Raw genomic sequence first — 20,515 nt, forward strand, 5'->3', positions numbered from 1 at the left:
TGAGGGTCGCTCCTGAATGATCTCTTGAGTACAAATAAAAGTTGAACTAATAAATGAATGATCTTCTGATGTAAGGAACATTTTTGCAATTAACGTCACGTTCACACCTGTTTTCATCTATTTTTTGACATAAAAACAAATTTAAGAGAATATAGGATTAAAGGCCTTTGAGAGGAGTATTTTTTTTTAACCATGTGGGTGTGACGCATTTGCCTTCGTGCCATGTCAGACTGGCTGTAAGATCAAAGTTTCTCTTCCTCGTCACGAGAGGGAACAGTCACCCCTTTTTATCCCGGCGATAAGTGCCATTTCTTCATGCACATTTCGGATTAACTTATACTTTCATGTCAGAAGTGTTAATAATTCTTAATCACTGATGTTATGCAAGTGACCCCATTTCTGAACCACTGAAGTCATCCTCACCTCTCACTCTTTCCTTCCGTCTGCTCGCTTCTTTTAGCATCTCTGCAACCGCTGAGCCGGGTTTGAAACGTGCGGTGCTCCTGGTTCCTCAGGTGTGAGTGAAGAGGGCATCCATTTGTGTGTGTGGTTGTGACTGTAAGACAGATAAAGAGAGGAGGAAGTCCTTTTGTTTTGGGCTCTTTCTTGTTCCAACAGTGCTGTTTACCCTCCAAAAGTGTTGAGGCTTCGAAGAATAAGAATGGCGACGTTCTTTATTTTTCTTTTTGTCATCAAACCTCATGAAAAATTCAAAACCAATGATAAATTGATCCCAGCAGCAATTATTTCCTGTGTAACTAAAGCCTGATATAACTTATTCCTCTGTGCTCTAGACAGGTTTGGAAATTAACACCAGCCACCAGCCAAATGCTGGTAAAATATGCAAGTGACTACTAGATTTTTTCTTCACTCACCAGCCAAAAATAAAAATGGTAATCTATGGAGTGGCTGGTAGAATTTGTAATCTGTAGCCAGCAGCAGTGGCAGGTGGACAAAAAAGTTGATTTCCAACACTGGTCCTAGACCTCCATTGTTGTCCAAAAAATACATAAATGAGCCACACCATTGTGTTGCAGACCGGCTCATAGCATGTCACAAGTACGGGAGACAAGTGCTATATCGTTTAAACCGTAATTCGGAGTGGGGAAAAAACAGCTCAGCCTCACCAAATGGGGTATGAACCACACGGTAATTTGTTAATAATTTTGCGTGCAATAATAACGCCTTTGTTGCTTTTTGGTGTGTCATTTCACGCCGTGAAGTCTGTACTGACTGCAATGCTAATACACCAGTGTGAGTATGATCCATGTGAATATGCTACGCTCAGAGCTAGTGACGTAGAATAAGAAGTGAGAGAGTGCTTATGGACGTGTTCTCCGTACTTACGTTACGTTGTTTACGTACGGATTTTACTTAGTTTACGTACTTATTTTAAGCCCTACCATGATGTATTTCCTAAAACTAAGTGGTTTTGTTGCCTAAACATAACCGCGACCATTTAACGGTAACAACGTGGCGTTAAATGACACTTGAAAACACGTTTCACAGCGTTAAGCCTGTGGCGTATAAATGAAAAGCCTAAAAGGCGTTATCATGACACGCGGAAATGTTGTGCTATTTATACATCTTCCCATTTGATTGGGTTGAAAAAACATTCACCTCAGACTTGAATAAATCAAGTCAGAGACATCAGGAATTTCTGACACCGACGATATCTCCCACTTGGTGAAAAGAACTAAAGACATGTCAACAAACTGTTGGCAGAATGGCTGCAAACGCACCGCCGCTGGTAGTTACATCAAAATAAAAGCCAACATCAACACTAATACAGCCAATTCAGCTAATTGTAGGAGCTATACACAGTGTCTAGTTTCACTGGGTAACAAACTGACACAACAAAAGCAGCTACTTTATGTTGATTATCTGGTTAGACTACAAGGTTAGCCGGAGGGCTAACCACCTTGGATTGAATAATTAGTGAACGCTGCCAAGTCAGAATAAGGGGTGTTTTTCCGGTTCTTCATGCTGACGTTACGTGAATGTAGCATTAGTCACAGCTGGCAGAGAGGGAGTAACATGTTCTTTCATTAGAATGAATACAGGCACCGTAGTTTGTTTTGAGTCAATCCCACATACACAAGGGGTGAAAGTAGATTCAAGTTCTTCCTGGTAGGACTACCCCAACCTTCATCGCTTCATATTGTTCTCTGCCGCCCCCAGCTCCATGCATCCCTGAACACACGTATTCAATAGTGGTGCTTGGTTTTGGCTCGACTGCTCTCAACATGTCGGCCGGGTCACAAACTTTCTAATTTTACAGCTAAACAGTGAAGGAAAGTACTGAGAGAGGGACTAACAGGACTGTTGGTTTTGGTATAGTCATGGGATTTGTTGGCAACAAGTAAAATATCAAATAACATCAGCTTTATCCTTTCATATTTATGCAAAAAAAAACTAACACAAACCTCCCTCAGGTTTCTTCCTCTCTGTCTCCCAGCGGCCCCTTGCTTCTGTTTTTTACGTGGACAGCCATCCCTCCCCGCTCTCCGGGCTCCACCTGTGTGTCAGAGATACAGTAGAGGTGAGGTCAACCTCTCAACAGGCTCCCCAGCTCGGCTATCAGCCATGCTGCCCACAATGCAAGTGGCCAGTGGAGCATGTGAATGGGGTCATGCCTGGGAGATGGGAGACGGAGAGTGAAGCTGCCATCCGTGAACGGGGGAGGAGAGGGATAACAATTCCTGAGGCGGTCTCCTCTGCATTAGCAATATCTGAGGGCCTCTAGTGCAGTCTGCCTCTCAATTGTTTGTCCCTTCTCCAGAAGCTTAAAGAGAGACAACATATGCTCCGACGAAGGCTGCAGTGCTTTCTCTTTGATAAAGTAAAAGCAGTATAAGTGCTCTGCAATTTTTGTGCTGCCATCTAAATTTGTACATTATGATTCTTTTTAAATGGCAGCGGGAGACGAGATGTTCACCATATTTCTGATTGTTTGTAATGATTCTTTCATTTTTCCCGGAGCACAACTCAGTGGACTGTGAATTTATCATCAGTGCTTCCTCCGCTTCATTTTGTATGTAAATAGACGTCTCTTATCGGTGTCTCAGGTTGAGAAGCGCCATAAACTAGATATGAGGGAAAAAATATTTCATATTCACTCAAATGCTTTCCACCACTTGAATTCAATTAACTGGGTAATGGATGCATGCACCCTCTCCTCCTCGCAGGTTCTGAATTAAAAAACTCAATTGGGTTTATAATTGAGTGCAAATTAATCTGTTGGCCTCAGGGGGTAGGGGGGAGACACATCTCCAGGGGGTCCCGTGTGTTTGTGTGTGGCTTGTAAACCAAACTATGTAACGAGAGTGCAGAAGAGCTCACCTCAGCTTCTTAACTATATCTGATGAAATTCTCCACTCATTATCCTGTTGTATTTTTGATGTTATTCCCAATTTTCCTTTATTTAAGAGGAAGGGGGCGTAACTTCAACAGGTGCTGGATCAAAAAATCTGAAACAAACAGAAGATCTGCAAACGGTATTAAAAAGCTCCTAACAAGTACAACGTTTCAATCTTACAGAGATCTTCGTCAGGTATTTTCAAAAGATTAGAAATAAACATACTTTTTAATTTTGATAAACGACGACGACGAAGCTCGGCTAAAAGCTCAAGATAACCATTTTTACCTAATTAACTAAACCAGTTTCTTACACCAAGCATCTAAATGAGCGCACATCTCCAACAGTCTCATCACTCTACAACCAAAACCCACTGAACTAGCAGCCAAAGACCAGACCAAATAAACTTTGCTTTATATTCAGCCATATCCATAAATTATGTCTTGCCTTTGCTGTTTTGTGATTACAAGTTGTTTTTGAGGACATATCAACTAGCGCTGAAAAAAAAAAAAAAGATTCACCAATGTATCGCGATTTATTTTGATGATTTTGAAATTATTTTTTTAATATCAGAATCGATATATTTGCTTCATAGAGGAGGTAGAAAGAAGTTACCGCTTTTATTGTTGTAGTTAGAGTAATGTGACGTCATATCTATTCCGTATCCGTCAACCAAAACAAACCACAGCGACCCGAAATGAGAAAGTAGAAAACGGCGGAGGGTCGGTGTGGATACGACCTGCACCCTCACATTTTAAATCCAGCGTGGTAAACGCTACACATCCAGTAAAGTATGGAAACACTTTGGGTTTCACACATTACCAGGAAAAGTAGTGTTAGATATCACGGCTAAAGCTGCATGCTAACTCTGTCATGGGCAGGAAACGTTATCGTATTGGGGTAACGGGCTACTGTAGTTGTAGCCATGACAACCTAATTGATAAACGAGCCGGATGAAACATACATGAAATACGTTCTCTCTTCCACTTGCAGGAAATGTTTAAATAAATATCCAGATATTTAAAGTCGGTCCAGATCTCAGATTTAGTGCGCGGAGAGCAAGCCAATTTCTTCATTTTACATTCTCCACTCACTCGTCACCTCGAGGGCTCTGATTTAAATTAATCCATTTTGATGATGAGGAAAAAGTCAAGATATACGAGCCTGTAACACTCAAATGAAGATTTCTCATCATGTTTTACCATCAAGTGTGCCCTGAAATAGCTTACTTGCTTCGCTCTGTCTGTGCTGCAGTAAGGGCTTCTTTTCAGTAAGACCACATCTCCCTGTTTTTTAATCTGCTGACTAATACCCTCCAATCATTCTAAGTAATCTGCTACTATATATCTCACTTAGACTGTCATATAGATTGCGTGGAAAAAAAACAGTGCATTGTCCCATTTGGTTTATTAGTAATTTTGACGGCAAGTGATGGCAGCGCCCTGAAAGCACTCAAGGGAGACATCAAATTATCATAAACAATGTCTCAGAGTATGATACGGAGAAAACGCAAGCACATAATTTCACAGAATGATTTCACTGCTGAATCAAGTTAAACGCTCGTGTATGGCAATTACAGAGCAACGGGCGTACACGCCTGCACACACACAGAGTTGTATTTACCTCTTACACACACAATCACGAGACAGTTCGGCACAGACGGCACTGCTGAGGTGTTGTTTTGTCGGGTGATGTGGAAGAGAAGGGACAGACAGAGGATGAAGTGGTGTGGGGTGCACAAAGGTGTGATGGCAGCACATATGGTGGCTGCTCGGGGGTTTGTGTTGAACTGGTTATTTAGCTGCAGTCAGATTGAGATTAATGGTGGGAAGCTCAAGGAGCCCACATATGCAAGAAATATACACGTGCACAGATATGCATATAGTGCAAAGATCCACATTAAAGGGATGGCTTGGGTGATTTGAAGTGGGGTTGTATGAGGTACTTATCCAGAGTAGGTGTATTACCTACAGTAGATGACGGTCGGCACGCCAACAGGTTTTAAACTAGTGAAGATACTGGTATCATATGAAACTAGAATGGCACTCGGCAAAGCGCAGACCTCCGGCAAGGTGCGTGACTTTAAAAACAGATCACAGCTGGCGGTACCGTGAGGTGGTCGGCTTATTATTAACACGGTGTGTTTCCGTGTAACGTGTCGGCGGATGCCTCTCTCATTCGGCAGCCTTGTTATGTCTGTATAACGTTACACTACGTTTTCTCTCATCCCGTCATCTACCACTTTTTTCTTTCTAACCGCGGACGGCCAGCAGCTCCCGCACCTCAGAGTCTCGCCACACATCCACACACGTATCTCTCTGCTCTCAGAAGGAGGTGGGGGTCACGTGTCATCAATGCGTCATCAGTTACACTGCACATGTGTTATACCCTGTGGTCTCGATGCTCAGGCTGATCGGAATCCTAAACAAAATTCTTGAATCCGGATCATGATCCAGATCGCCACCAAAATCGAATGGATTGTTCAATGTGCTACACCCCACCCCTCCAAAACATTTCATTCAAATCCATCGCAAACTTTTGGAGTAATCCTGCTAACAGACAGACAGACAGACAGAAAGACAAACAAACCAACGCCGGTGAAAACATAACCTCCTTCCAAGGCAAGTAACTATAGAAAAACCTAAGGAATCTATTGATAACAACCAAAGGGGTCCCTTGACCTCTGACCTCAAGATATGTGAATGACAATGGGTTCTATGGGTACCCACGAGTCTCCCCTTTACAGACATGCCCACTTTATAAAAATCACATGCCTTAAAAATTTGTTATTTTCTCCTATTCTAAAAATGGTGTGTTTGATTATTTCTGCATACTGGGGTCCCTAAACAGTCTTGGAATTACATAAATTGGGTATCACTGTAAAGCTGAGACTCTTGTGGATCCAAAGAGCCCAACTGTATTCATGTGTGATGATGTTAGTCCCCATAGGAGACATTTCATTGTGGTGAGACCTATTTTTTTAAAATTTGACCTCACTGTATAAAATGACCTGTGGTGACCTCTAGGATAATCACAGCCTCATGAAACTTTACATCCACAAACTAGAGACCTAGAGCATTCAGTACTTGAGTGAATGTATATTATTAGTATGAGTTGAAAAAAAATAGACATGTGAATGTTTGTTTTTTTTTTGCAAATTATTGTCAGCCAGCACCTAATAAGATTTTATGGATGTGAATGTTCCTGCTTCCCCGACTTTACAGCAATACAACTTTTCTGGAGTTCCCCTTTAAAACTGAACATGGCCCTAAATGACTTTGGGAAGAAGATGGACATTTTTTTGCAGCGCGCTCCCTCTCTCTTCGTACGGTTTAGTGAGTTTAAATTAAGAGCAACATCCTGCCAAACCAAGTGCGACCGCAATTGATTCCTTTGGATGCTTTTCTTATGGGGAAAGTTTGATCCATCACAACAGCCCTCCAACACGCTCCTGTTCACTCAGACTACACAAAGTGCTCACATTATTCAATTCAAACTGCAGCCTCTTTGAGATAATTTATATTTAGTGGTAGCACATTTACAAAATTAACCTAAACATGTTGTTCTCAGAATGCAAAATACCGCTCTATACAAGGTTTCTCTCACACGTTCTGTTTTCTTCTCTTTCCTGATTTTGTTGTGAACACATTTTCTCCAGTGACGTTAGCGAGGCGGGCTGCTATACAGGTGAGCAGATGGGAGTTTGATGACTTTCTTGCATCTTTGCACTATGATGCATTTGTATGCGTGCACGCATAACACCCAACTTCCCCAGCAGAAGGGGTGCTGAAGCTCTCACGCTGGGTCTTCGGTGAGGCGGAATAATCAAATAACGCTCCACGCAGTTAGATTTCCAATATGATTAAGCCAGGTTGCCATTTGTGGAGACTAATTTAGAATGAGTTGTGATTAGCTATTTCCACCCTCTGAGGCATTATGCATTTAAATGGAGCACATTTTAACCAGCTGGGAATGTGGCGGTGGCAGCTGATTCCCCTAAGTGCAACACTTGAGTGTTTATTTCTCTGCTTTCACTGTAATGGACCATTTACCTGCACGGGCAGCAGACAGGAGAGGAGAGCCGGTATTGTTCAGGGGGGAGAAAATGAGAGAAAAAGGCTATTTTGGGTTCAGGGCTCGACTTGTACTGCAGTCATTTCACTCGAGGGATTAAGACTCCCTTGACTCTCCCTCCTCTCCTCCTTCCCTCTGCAGCCTGGGGCGGATTTACTATTTACCCCAGTTATTTATCACTTTGGAGCTGTGATGGAGAGGCCTGCAGGGCTAGAGAGAGTGACACACTGCCAGGGCTGGAATTAAGACTCTCAGTCTGGTGTAATTTGATTTGATTACTCTCTCATCCATCTGTCTTCTCTCTGTTGCCATTCCTGCCCACAACCTGGTTGTATGGATGTTACTAGGGCTGGGACGATGCACCTATATCCCAATTCAATGCCATCACAATACTTGGGTGCCGAATCGATATGTATTGTGATTCGATATTACGATTTATTGCAATTTTTGTTAACTTTTTTAACACTAGACCATGGGAAAAAGTTGAATCATAAACTTCTGGGGACTATGAGACGGCCGGCTCGACCACACGTTACTGCGATACGATAACGTTTCCTGTCCATGACAGAGTTAGCATGCAGCTTTAGCCGTGATGTCTAGCTCTACTTTTCCTCTCAATGTGTGAAACCCAAAGTGTTTCCATACTTTACTGGATGTGTAGTGTTTACCACGCTGGATTTAACATGTGAGGGTGCAGGTCGTGTCCACGAGGACCCTCAGCCATTTTCTACTTTCTTGTTTCAGCTTGCTGCGGTTTGTTTTGGTTGACGGATACGGAACAGATATGACGTCACGTTACCTAGACTACAACAGTAACTTCCTTCTACCTCTGCATAGACTCAAATGAAGCAAATATATCGATTCTGGCATTAAAAAATAAATTTGAAAATCGTAAAAAAAAAACGCGATACATATGTGAAACGATTTATTTTCCCACCCCTAATGGATGTCCTGCAGGGGGACGAGGAGCCCTCCATGTAGGCTGATGTTATACTCGTGTCACTTGACAGAATCTGTCATTTAGAGGGACACTAAAGGTGCTGGGTCATTTACTTTCACTCTAAAGTCCCGACTAGAAGTAAAACCCGAGGATCAGGACAGACAGAAGACTCTTTTTCTTATCAGAGCAGCGGAGCAGATTGCCTCATTTCCTCCCCTTCTGTCCACATCCTCCCCCCCTCACCTTTTGTCTACACCTCGTCTTGATGTTTCTGCGCCATCACCTCCTTTGCCCTCTCCCCTCCAAAGATCTTACCTCTCTCTAACTTTTCTTGCCGAGCTCACTTTCTTTTGTCTATGTGCTTTGACAGAGTGAGTGATGTTGAGCATTACTAGGCTCTGATGGCTGCGTATCAGATGAAATCCTCCTCAGTGCTCCGTCAATGTCACCAAGAAGCCATTCTGAGGCTAATGGTCCAGCTCCAGCACCGGGATCTTTGTGGAACTTCAGACTAAAAATAACCAATAGACTACGACGCTGTACTGATCTGGTATGAACACCCACGTCTTCTCAAGATTAAAGGAATAGTTTGACATTTTCTGAACTACACTTAATCACTTTCTTCTTAAGAGTTAGCTGATGCATAACACTCTATTGATAAGCCTCTATTGATCACAGAGGGGAAACTCAGGTGTTGGATCAGCACAAGTGACAGTGTTGTACCGTGAAGTGACATAGTGACGTGATTAGTAACCGCAAAGTCAGTAAAGTATAGTAGTAATATGATACCATCTACCATAATAGCATACACCGGATTAATATACATATATACAGTGAAAACTGCTTATAGTCACGGTTACAGTGATCAGGCAGAAGAATTGGCAGTGAGCCAGTAAATCGCGAAGTGGTCCCTTTCATTACTTTGCATTCATGTAATAAATATACAAATGTCAATTAGATGGTAATCTGCATGAGAAATGATGCACAACAACCAAACTTTGTTTAAAATAATCATCCGCCTATAGTGATCAATTTGACAGGGATAGACGTGATCACAATAAGCGGTTTCCACTGTATGATTAAGTAATAGTTCAGGTAATGAAACAGAGAGAAACAGCTATAGCTCAGTCCAAGAGTAACTAAATCTGCCCATCAGCACCTCTGATGCTCACTAATCAACGTATCCTCATACAGCGGTTCGTATGTATGATAGCTTACGAAAAGTGGTTGCTCATTTTTTGTGCGTTTTTTTCCTATGAATGTCTAGAAACACGTGTCAATTTCCGCTCATAACATGCATACAGACTTTTCAAAATAAACTTCCGTCTTTAAAAGGAAACAACTTGGTTAGGTTTAGGAAACAAAACTACTTAGTTAGGAAAAGATTGTGAGAGTGGCGTAATTTAAGTGTGGAAATTACGTGATTCACACAGGATGCAAACACCAGGCTCCTGGGCTAAAGTCTGGTGTTTTTTGACCCACCCATCGTACCCGAACTCCTCCCTATGCGGCATTAGTCGCTCTTTATACTTCTTGGTTCATGATTACGTGGATTACATACAAATTGATTTCTTGGGATATACACAAATTACAGTGCATTACTTTTTGTAAGTATAGCTACAAACGGTGTATGAGAACGGCCTGAACTAATTACTAACCAACACAATATATCTAGTTTGTTTACTCCATACAAAAAGGTAGTGTAAATCAAGACTGTGTTGAGCTCCCGGCTTAGTTAATCTAACTAGCTGCTAGTCCCATAGTAGAGTGGTATCAACCTTCTCATCTAACTCTCAGCAAGGAAAAGAATCAGTTCCAAAATGTCTGCCCTAGCCTGAATATTGTGCATCTTTTCTCCCGTCACATCTGTTCATGACACAGCCAACATGTTCCATAAATCATGAAGGAGGACGACTGGAGAGCTTATTTCTCCTCATCCGGCCAAAGTGAAATGTCTAACAAGAGAAGATGCTGTAATCTATTGAGGATCTCGCAGTAAATCTTGCAGAGGTCCCACCAGCCCAGAACAATAAGTTAGAGAACCTATAGCATTGTGAGATGGGGGAAGCGCCGAGCACCCCCAGGCTCAGGGCTGGCTCGGATAGCTCCATCCCGGGCCCACTGATTCATAGAGGGCCTGCTAGTTAAAGTCAGGTGGGATGAGAAGCAGCGACGGCTGTATTACCTGCAATATACTGCCTGTGACAGCGGAGACACAGCTCTTATGAGAGGATGACAGTGACTGGAATCAACGTGTCCTCATACAACGGTTCATATGATATCTTATGAAAAGGTTTTTTATTATTTTTCAACAAGTGATCAGTGCACCTGCAACAAGCCTCTGCAGTGTTTAGGCAACAAAACTACTTGGTTAGGTTTATGAAAAGATCGTGGTTTGGGGTAAAATAACTACATAAGTTATGTGAAAATGAAGTCAACGTTGACTTCTGGTTTCACGCGGGACACAAACAGTAATCTCCTGGATTAAAGTCCTGAGCTTTTAGATCAGTTTGAAGCGTCCGTCGTCCGACTATGTATTGATAACATGGCTCTTATATGCAAAAAAGGAACTAAATGGGTTCTATTTCTATAATAAAAAGCAACGACGGTGGGCAAGTAATGTAATCGGTGTATGCCCGAACACAGTATAACACCGGTAACACCGACTACCGCAGCAAGCCTAGTCCTACAATGGGATACAAGTATGATTGCTGGGGAACCCTGGTGGCCTTGTGGTCCCCGGTTGTCGCATGTCATCCTCTCATCTCTCTCTGACCTCATTTCCTGTCATCTCACTACTGTCAGCTTGATAATAAAGGTATAAAATGGATTTAAAGAAGTAGGAATGTGGTGGAGAGTAATTGTGTATCTTAAATCTCTGTGCACTTAAACAAAAGCAAACATACTTTAATGTTATTTTGAAACTATATATAGCAAACCCAAAGCCTCGCTCATCACATGCATTTCTGAACCACCACAAACAATCAAAGAAGCAGTTTTCCATCAGAGGCAGTTATTTTTAGCGAACTTCGTTGCTGCAATTCACCTCGCCACCCAGGGGAGAGATTCTGGGCACCCCCGATACCTGCGGACGAGAAAAACAATCTAGCGCCGAGTCCGGGAGTGGGAACATTTAACGGGAGATTGCAGACGATTTCACCGTTGAGGGAACTTGTGGGAGTGTGGTTGTGGGTGGATGGCGGGTTTGCAGTTGCCTAGGCCACGGCTCCGAGTCCCCGGGCCCCACAACACTGCCATCTGAATCCAATCCACGGTCTGACGGATTGGGAGGCAAATTGACAGTGTCAGATTTCATATCACAGCAAGCTGCGGAGGGGCCAGGAGCAGGGATGTGGTCTAATAAAGAGAGGACAGTGTGTCTAAAGGTGGTGGGGGCAGCATGTGTGTGGTTGCATGCAGATATATTGACACCTACATGAAATTAAGAAAGAAAACAGCAACCCCAGCACCATCAGGCTGCTGCCCGTGCAGCTGCAGTTACACAACCTTTGTGCAGACTGGGAAGCACACACAGCCTTGTAGCGTGGTATTGGAAAGCGGTTGCAGTGACTAAGCCTGGTGTGTCAATCTGGGATTGTACAAGCCTCTGGCTACCGCAGCTCAGACGGGAGTGACGAGAGCAACATAAGTGCCATATGTCAACCAGCAGAACCAGCCCAGAGACAACATGACTAACCCCTTTTCAGGATTAATGTGACAGCCGAGCCAAGCCCTCCTGCGCACCGTCATGTGTGTGCACGTAATCAGCAATCATAGCAACACATGAGAGAAGCGGGAGGGAGAAACAATGTGTGCTTATATGACAATATTTCTTATTTGCACAGCAGTGTGTATTGAGTTCGGTTTGATGGTTGTCATCTGCCCTCTAGTGGCGGCACACATACAGTAACTACAGGTAGAAATCACTGCTTCAGACTAAGACAAAAAAAAAAACAGCGGGAACATTATCTCCTCACTGACATCCTTATATTGGCGCACAATCATGTTTTATATTGATTTTACAAATCTTGAATTTATGTGAATGGCCCTGCGGTGAGGAGCTCAAAGGGGAGATTAAATTAAAGACAGGAAGAGATGAAAGAGGATGGCATCTGCAGAGCAGAGCAGAAGTCCTGGCATGAAGCCACACACACACACACACACACACACACACACACACACACACACACACACACACACTAGACTGAGATATAAACCACAGTGTGTTTTGTCTCAGAGAGCAGCAGATTATCTGGGTAAATCAGGATGAAAGGTTATATATTTGGAGTTTGACATTTCTGACACGTAGAAGTGCTATTGTTCGCTCTCTCTCTCTCTGCTCGCCTGGCGCTTTGGTCTGGTCTCTAAAAGAAACTCTGTCTGGCTCCCGATTACACGGGTTATATACCAATTATAGTGCAATACTCTTCGTAGCTATGAGCAGTGTATGAGAATGTCCTGCTGAATTATAGAAAAAGCATTCATACTAGGGCTGGGAAGATACACTTATCTCCCGATTCCATACTGTCACGACACTTGGGTAAAAAGTATTGCAATTTTTAAGTATTGCGATTCAACATTACAATTAATTGCATTTTTGTTAACTCCTTTAACACTAGACCATGGGAAAAAGTTCAATCATACACTTCTAGGGACATCTGCTTTGGAAAATATCTAAATTGATACAGTAAAAATGCGTGATTTTTTTAGCATGTATGTAGTCAGAGATGAAGTCAAATATATCAGTCATGTCAGACATTACTTCCGTTAACTTCATCGAGTGCGTCTCTCGCTCTCCCGCCCGTTACCGCGATACGATAACGTTTCCTGTCCATGACAGAGTTAGCATGCAGCTTTAGCCATGTTGTCTTGCTCTGCTTTTCCTGTCAATGTCTGGAACCCAAAGTGTTTCCATCCTTTACTGGATGTGTATTGTTTACCACGCTGGATTTAAAATGTGAGGGTGCAGGTCGTATCCACACCGACCCTCCGCCGTTTTCTACTTTCTTGTTTCGGCTCGCTGCGACCGGCTGCGGTTTGTTTTGGTTGACAGATACAGAACGGATATGACGTCACGTTACTCAGACTACAATATTAAAAGCGGTAACTTCTTTCTAGATATAACGCCCTCCTTAGTGAGCTTTAGAGGCGCTCATCAGTGTTGTCACAATACCAAAATTCAGACTTCAATACAACACCCTGCCTAAATCGCTCGATACCAATATTGAAACGATACCACGGCAAAGCCTAAAACATCAGGAAAAGTACTGGAATAATAGATTTACAGAAAGGAAGCTTTTTTATTATTATTATCTGCTCGTCTGGCGCTTTGGTCTGGTCTCTAAAAGAAACTGTCTCTTGCCGTTGTGTGGCCAGCAGCGCTCTACATCTGTGTTCTTTTGGGGTTTTGCCAGAAATCTTTATGAGCTTCAGTTAATGCACATATGCGCACACACACACACACACACACTGTACAAAGGGTCTCAGTGAGGCTGGAGGGCTGTTTTGAAAATTACACTAAATGTGTGTCTAATGTAAATCACTTATCCATCTGTCTTAATAACCTCTGGCTGCAGCTTTTCCACTTCGACCCACTTCTGGCAATTTATGGGCTACCAGCTGTTTGTTCACTGCTGCGCTGTAAATTAGATAACACAGCTTATAAAGGCTATAGAGTGTGATACAGTCACCAAGAACTCAGCTGTTGTATGGGTCATTCCTGTTGCAGCAATATTTCGTTCATAACTTTTAAAAAAAAGATGGATTTGTATTTTTTATTTTGCATTTATATCTATATTTGGCCGACAAGTTCCACCTGAACACACCACAAAGACTACAGCTGACGGCCAGTTAGCACATACATTCTGCGCCTACGTGAGATGAAATAACCCTCCACACCAGCAGAGTCGCTGAGACTCTTGTGGATCCAAATAGCCCAGTTGTATTCATGTGTGATGATGTTAGTCTCCATAGTAGCCACTTCATTGTAGTGATAAAACATTTTTAATTAGACCTCACTGTATAAAATGACCTCTGGTGACCTCTAGGATAATCACAGCCTTTTGAAACTTTACAGCCACAAACTAGAGACCTAGAGCATTCAGAGGATGGATGGCTTTCCTAGCTAGATTGACCATAAGGATGTTTCTGAGCAGTTTAGACAACAGAAGTGCTCGCCATCCAATCGCCGAAAAATGCAATTCTTGCAGAAAGCTTCAAAACTCAAAAGTTTTTTATACCAAATCACAGCATGGCTTTTTCTATGGTGTTCCTCAAGGCCTTGGTGTCTTAATGTGGTATTCTGGAGGGATTATTGATCATTTTGATCAATTCTCTCAAGTTAAATTTAGCACCAAACCTGTGTAACAAATGGTATCAACCCATAAATTGCTGCAACAACTTATGGACACAATAGAGCATGGAGATGAACCATCATGTACTTCTATCATAATATTCTAAACCCTTATACACTTACCAATTATTTTCAATCATTCTATCATTCATGTTTATTTCTGATTTATGACTAGAAGAACTTGACACACAGTGCTGAGCTGCAGCTCAAATTAATGTTCATGTTCCCAGCTTTCAGATGATGTACACCACTTCTATGTGACATCTACTGTCGACCTGCTATCTCCCCTTAAAGACCTCCTGTACCCCTCTAAAAGAAGACAAAAACTGGTCTACTGTGGGTCTCAGACTTCATTTAAACTGGATAGAAACAAATTAAAACTCACCAAACACGTCTTGGTTAGTCTTTCAACTGTTCCAGCAATCAGCAACTATGGTTTGGTTGAAATAAAGATAGCTGTCCTCCAGGCTTGTGTTTTGTTTTGCAGGCTTCCTGATTGTTGTTGACGACGTCACCGCCTCAACGTCAATTTGACGTCGACGTCAATTTGACGTCAACGTCAATTTGACGTCAACGTCAATTTGACGTCAACGTCAATTTGACGTTGAGGCTGACTGACCAATGAGAGGAGGGTCCGTCAGCTTCACTGAATGAGCAGGTTACAAGCGGCCAGCAGGCGGTGCTAGTGGACAGGTGAAGTAAACCAGGTGTTTAGCTTGTACTCTGGGCCTTTTAGAGCAGGGATTCTCAAAGTGGGGGGTCTGTGAAATAATTTGCTATAAATTATATAATTGTACTGTATCATTAAAAAGTACAGTACATATCTATGGGGACTATTTGCACCAATAACACAAGCATATTGTGTCCATTACTACCACCCACGTTAGCTTTGGGCCAATAGAAACGCTGATATGATTGTGATGCATAATGTTAATCTGTCATGAATCAGTCACTTCACACAAAGAACCGTTCCTGCTGCTGCTAATCTAGATATTAGCCATCTAGATAGCTGGCGGGCATGGAGAAAAGTCCATATCGTCAAGTAAACTGAGAAACTATGACGACAGTTATATTTAGCGACAGCGACGGGAGACCAAAATCTATCATGTGTCTTCAGGTGCTGGCAAACAAAGTCATGGACCCAGCCGAGCTAAAGCGACATCTGATAACAAAGCAACTGGAATACCAGGGCAAAACAAAGTGGTGTTAACATGATTTAAATTGAAATGTGTTTCTGTTTATCACTGTCAAACAGGTCTGAAGTATTTAGGTTGAAAAATTTTAGAAGTTCCAATGGCATCTAAGAATACAAATAGTATTAGAAAGCATTATGCTTAATCCGTATTACGATTATGTGGGGGTCCCCTTTAAGGGTCCTTGGCCCCAAAATGTTTGAGAACCCCCTGAGTGCAGACCATGACATATGCAAAATCCAATGACAAAAATAGCCCTGCAGGCTGGTTGTCTTTTCCAGTTTATATGCGGGATCCTGGAGAAGGTGTCCAGCACACCTCTGTTCCAATGAGGAGGAAAACTTTCATGCATAGTAACGCAAACACAGCTCGCCCTCTCGGTTGTCGTCGGCGACAGCATCCAACAAAAACTGCCCACAATGACATTCATTACAGCTGAATGATTCTGTTTCTGTTGGCATCGAAGCAATTTGAGAAAAGGCTCCACCAGTCGGTGTTTGCTCTCGGCACACTATGAGAAAAATAACATGTTTTTTGATATGATATGTCCCCTTTCAAGTGCATCCCCACCCCAGAAAGACACGAAATGATACACAACAACAGTTTAAGACGAGTAAAAGATTTATTTCACATTTTTTTTCCTTTTAAATATCACCAGCTTTGTTTTGAGGAATCAAAGACATCAAAGAATGGGTCACGGGAAGAGTTAAGGACGCTCAAATGCACAGAAGGACAAACAGTCTCAGAGCTCCAGAAAACAACGAAGAAGGATCAGATCATGAATACATGGTGTCTGCTGCTGATGGTGTTGTAGATTGGAGGGACAGACAGAGAGAGTGTGCTGGCTGTGTTTGTTCACTGAAGTCAGAAACGTTTCAAATGTGAGCATCCAATCATCTCTGGGAGAGCGAGCGCAAAACCAGTGCATGTGCTGGGATGAAAGGGGGGGTCAAAGGTCAGTGCACACGGGGTGAAGTTAAGCAGCTAGAGAGACAAGAGGGCATCACAACAAGGGGAGACACTGCAATCACAATACAAAACACACACACAGACTTGGCTTCACTGGAGATAAGCAGTTTGATCGACCCAACAGTCTGAGCTCTATTATTCACTGTGTTTATTATACACCTGAGTCAAGTTTATACCGAGGACGTAACTCAGGTAACACAGGGGATGTTTAAAAATGAAAGGTTGTGGACGTGCAAAGAGGGACATGAAGGTTGTTTTGCTCGTCCCTGTTTATTGATGGTTACGGATGATAAACCACGGTCCATCTGACCTCTCACTTCCAGTGCAGAGTCACACAGGCACTTGAGAGAAATGACGAAAAACATGACGACTTCCATTAAGGCACAACAGATAACTACACTCACAAACACACACACACACACACACACACACACACACACACACACACACAGCAGTCTTTGGGACAAGAACAGCATGATTCCCTCAGTGGGCATACAGAGCTGCACACACAGTACAATGCCCTTCAAAACAGATGCACGAACAGAAGAACTTAGATTCAATCATGTGTTGATTGGTCACATCTACCTCCAAAATCAGATTTCCATTATGTTAAAAGCACGCCTCCCACTCCGACACGCACTTCGAAGTGCAACTCATCACGGAGTTTTGTTGAAGTGCCGACAATTATCATTCACTGCAAGTAGTCAGCTGTGTTTTTCTCTTGTGAAGCATGAATTTAGTTTCTGAAGATGTCTGAAGGTGTCTTTCTGGGAATAATCCCTCATTTATTCATCTGTTTTCTTAAAGGAACAGTGTGTAGTATTTAGGGGGATCTATTAGCAGGAATGGAATATAATATTACATATATAACATATATAATATCACCTGAAAATAAGAATCGTTATGTTTTCGTTACCTTAGAATGAGCCGTTGAGCGTCACTTTTCGGTCGCAGTAAACACGTATTTAACTTCCCCTCGGCTTCACATTTCGGTTGCAGTAAACTCTTGCTTAACGTCCCCTCCGCATCGCTTTTCGGTCGCAGTAAACTCTTGCTTAACGTCCCCTCCGCATCGCTTTTCGGTCGCAGTAAACTCTTGCTTAACGTCCCCTCGGCATCGCTTTTCGGTCGCAGTAAACACGCGCTTAACGTCCCCTCTGCATCGCTTTTCGGTCGCAGTAAACTCTTGCTTAACGACCCCTCTGCATCGCTTTTCGGTCGCAGTAAACTCTTGCTTAACGTCCCCTCGGCATCACTTTTCGGTCGCAGTAAACTCTTGCTTAACGACCCCTCGGCATCACTTTTCGGTCTCATCAAAACTCTTGCTTAACAACCCCTCAGCGTCAATTTTAGGTTGCAGTAAACACGTACTTAACGACCCCTCGGCGTCACTTTTTGGTCGCAGTAAACTCATTCTTAGTTTCAGTTTGTTGCAACCTGCCACCTCACCACTAGATGCCACCAAATCCTACACACTGCACCTTTAAGTTAATTTCACCGAGAAACAATTGTCTGTGGTCTTTAACAAATCAAAACTTTACTTACAAAACATAAGCTACATCTCATGTGATTTAAACTCATTAGATTCTCTATAAGTATATAATATGGTAGAATAAATCATCTGGTTAGTGCAATAATGTAAGTCAATAGAGTCCAGCACGCTATTGTGTGAGGCCTTCACAGAGGAACTGCAGGCCGGCCACATCTGTCCATGGTGTGTTTGGTTAGCTACAGTGGTTTCCCTTAATGTGTTAATTTAAATTATTAATGAGAAAAAGTCAAAATATATGTCAAAAATCTGTAAATCATAATGCAGCAACAAATAGTTTGTGTTATCTTGTCTGAAGAAAATACATTCGAAAGCTTCCATTACATTTACCAAAAGATAACAGAGCAGCTAAGTAGCACTACATTACCCCTAAATACAAGTTTTAATTAAAGGATAAGGCTTCTTATGCATTCTTATTCTTCTTTTTCTCACTGTCAACAAATCTCATGTAAATCATCAATGGATTATTCTGTCTCTCAATACTTTCTCGTCCATTTGTTCCTACTGAAGATGTCAATCTTAACAAAGATATATAAGGTTATTTCCTTTAGCAGCTGTCATTTTAAGCAAAAGTTACTCAAAAACAGGAGTAACTAGTGCATTTGTTTGGGACTAATATCAGTCGTAGATTTGGTGCATTAGAGAGCAATATGAGGAATTCATTTAAAATAAACTAGAGAAGGATCTCGTATGCTGTACAGATTGTAAAGCTCTTCGTGGCCACTGGAAAAAATTGGAAGCAAGGCTGAGCGGCTGCACCAAATCCAGGTATTATTATACATCCATACACAAATTTTCGCAAATAACACCAGGAAAGAAATCACTAGGCACTGTAGATGGGGAATATTTTACGCTGTGGGGGTAATACACATTTGGTGCACTAGTGAGTATTTACATTAGCAGGACGGTGTATGTGGGATTGACATAAAACAGTGCCCATGTTCATCACAATGAAGTGGCTCATTTATGTGTTTACGGAGCTCTATGGCAGAGAGGAAGAAGATCTATCAGACTTAGGCGACACAGACAACACTTAATAAAAGTAAAAAGATAAAAGTATTGATAGGTGTTTTCATGGGATTTGTTGACAAAAAGACAAATGATAGAATATCACCAGCCCTATCCTTAAACCTCCTCTGTGATTTTGTAGCAGGCAACAGCACAACTCTATTCTATTCTGATGTTACTGGATCTCATCAAACAGCTACAGCTGCTTGGCCCGAATAAATTAGCACCTAAAATCAGCAGAGGTAATTAGACACACTCCATACAAACACACACACACACACACACACACATACACACTCACACACACTTTGTACACAACTGACAAACTTGCACAAATGCATGCTCACCATAGCGTGTGCACATGCAAACAAAGCTCACACACACACACACACACACACAGAAAGCACGATGAGTTAACAAACTCACATGTAATCAAGAATGTGAATGTCATTGGCAATGTACGGAATATTAATAGTGATATAGTCATATATATATATTTCCTTTTTAAGAACTGATTCTGTTATTTTTCCTTCATTGGTTTCACAATCTGAATCTCAGATTTAATGTAGATTTAAACTGAAGTTACTGTGAACTTCTAATCAGCCCGTTACTTTGTCTCACTCTCTCTTTCGTTTGTGAACAGACAGTGCACAGAGCGATGCTGCATTAGTGTTTTTTGTGTGAACTGAACAGTCCTTTCTTACAACATCCTATACCCGACGTAGTTCACTACTTTGCAGTTTTGGGCCATAAAGTAGTGCACTAGAAGTACAGTGTCTATTGAGATGTGGCCCCCCTTGGGGATGCAGAGGAGTGAGACGACAGGCGTGGGGTGGTTTAACTCCGGACAGGAAGGAGGCCCTTCTTGTAGGCCACCAGGCCGGCCGCGGTGGCAACGGACAGGAAGGTGGAGACTCCCATGAGCTTGAGGAGACCACCGACCGAAGGCATAGTTCTCTCCCAGAAGTTGGTGACAATGGGGCTTGACGGGACATCCTGTTGGAGGGACAGAAGGAGGAGAGGAGTTTAAGTTGTTTGACTTTTGAGTTTAATTTAGTCAACAAAAATATTC

At 42.3% G+C, this 20,515-nt stretch overlaps 1 protein-coding gene and 1 long non-coding RNA gene across 2 annotated transcripts in view; both read right to left on the reverse strand.

Moving 5' to 3' along the window:
* Positions 1-425: 425 nt before the first annotated feature.
* On the reverse strand, positions 426-15,229 carry LOC119500533. The gene is made up of 3 exons (XR_005209632.1): positions 15,110-15,229; positions 2,427-2,518; positions 426-556 (listed from the first exon to the last, which is right to left on the reverse strand). It is a non-coding gene; the product is annotated as an uncharacterized LOC119500533 (long non-coding RNA).
* A 1,291-nt stretch (positions 15,230-16,520) lies between these two features.
* mao (monoamine oxidase) overlaps positions 16,521-20,515 on the reverse strand; it is a 41,968-nt gene continuing 37,973 nt past the window's right edge. Inside the window, exon 15 of the mRNA XM_037790017.1 lies at positions 16,521-20,439. Within this exon, the coding sequence (XP_037645945.1) occupies positions 20,281-20,439 (159 nt within the window). The 3' untranslated portion in view covers positions 16,521-20,280. The remainder of the gene's footprint in view (positions 20,440-20,515) is intronic.

This window comes from Sebastes umbrosus, chromosome 13 (assembly GCF_015220745.1).
Source record: "Sebastes umbrosus isolate fSebUmb1 chromosome 13, fSebUmb1.pri, whole genome shotgun sequence".
Lineage (NCBI taxonomy): Eukaryota > Metazoa > Chordata > Actinopteri > Perciformes > Sebastidae > Sebastes > Sebastes umbrosus.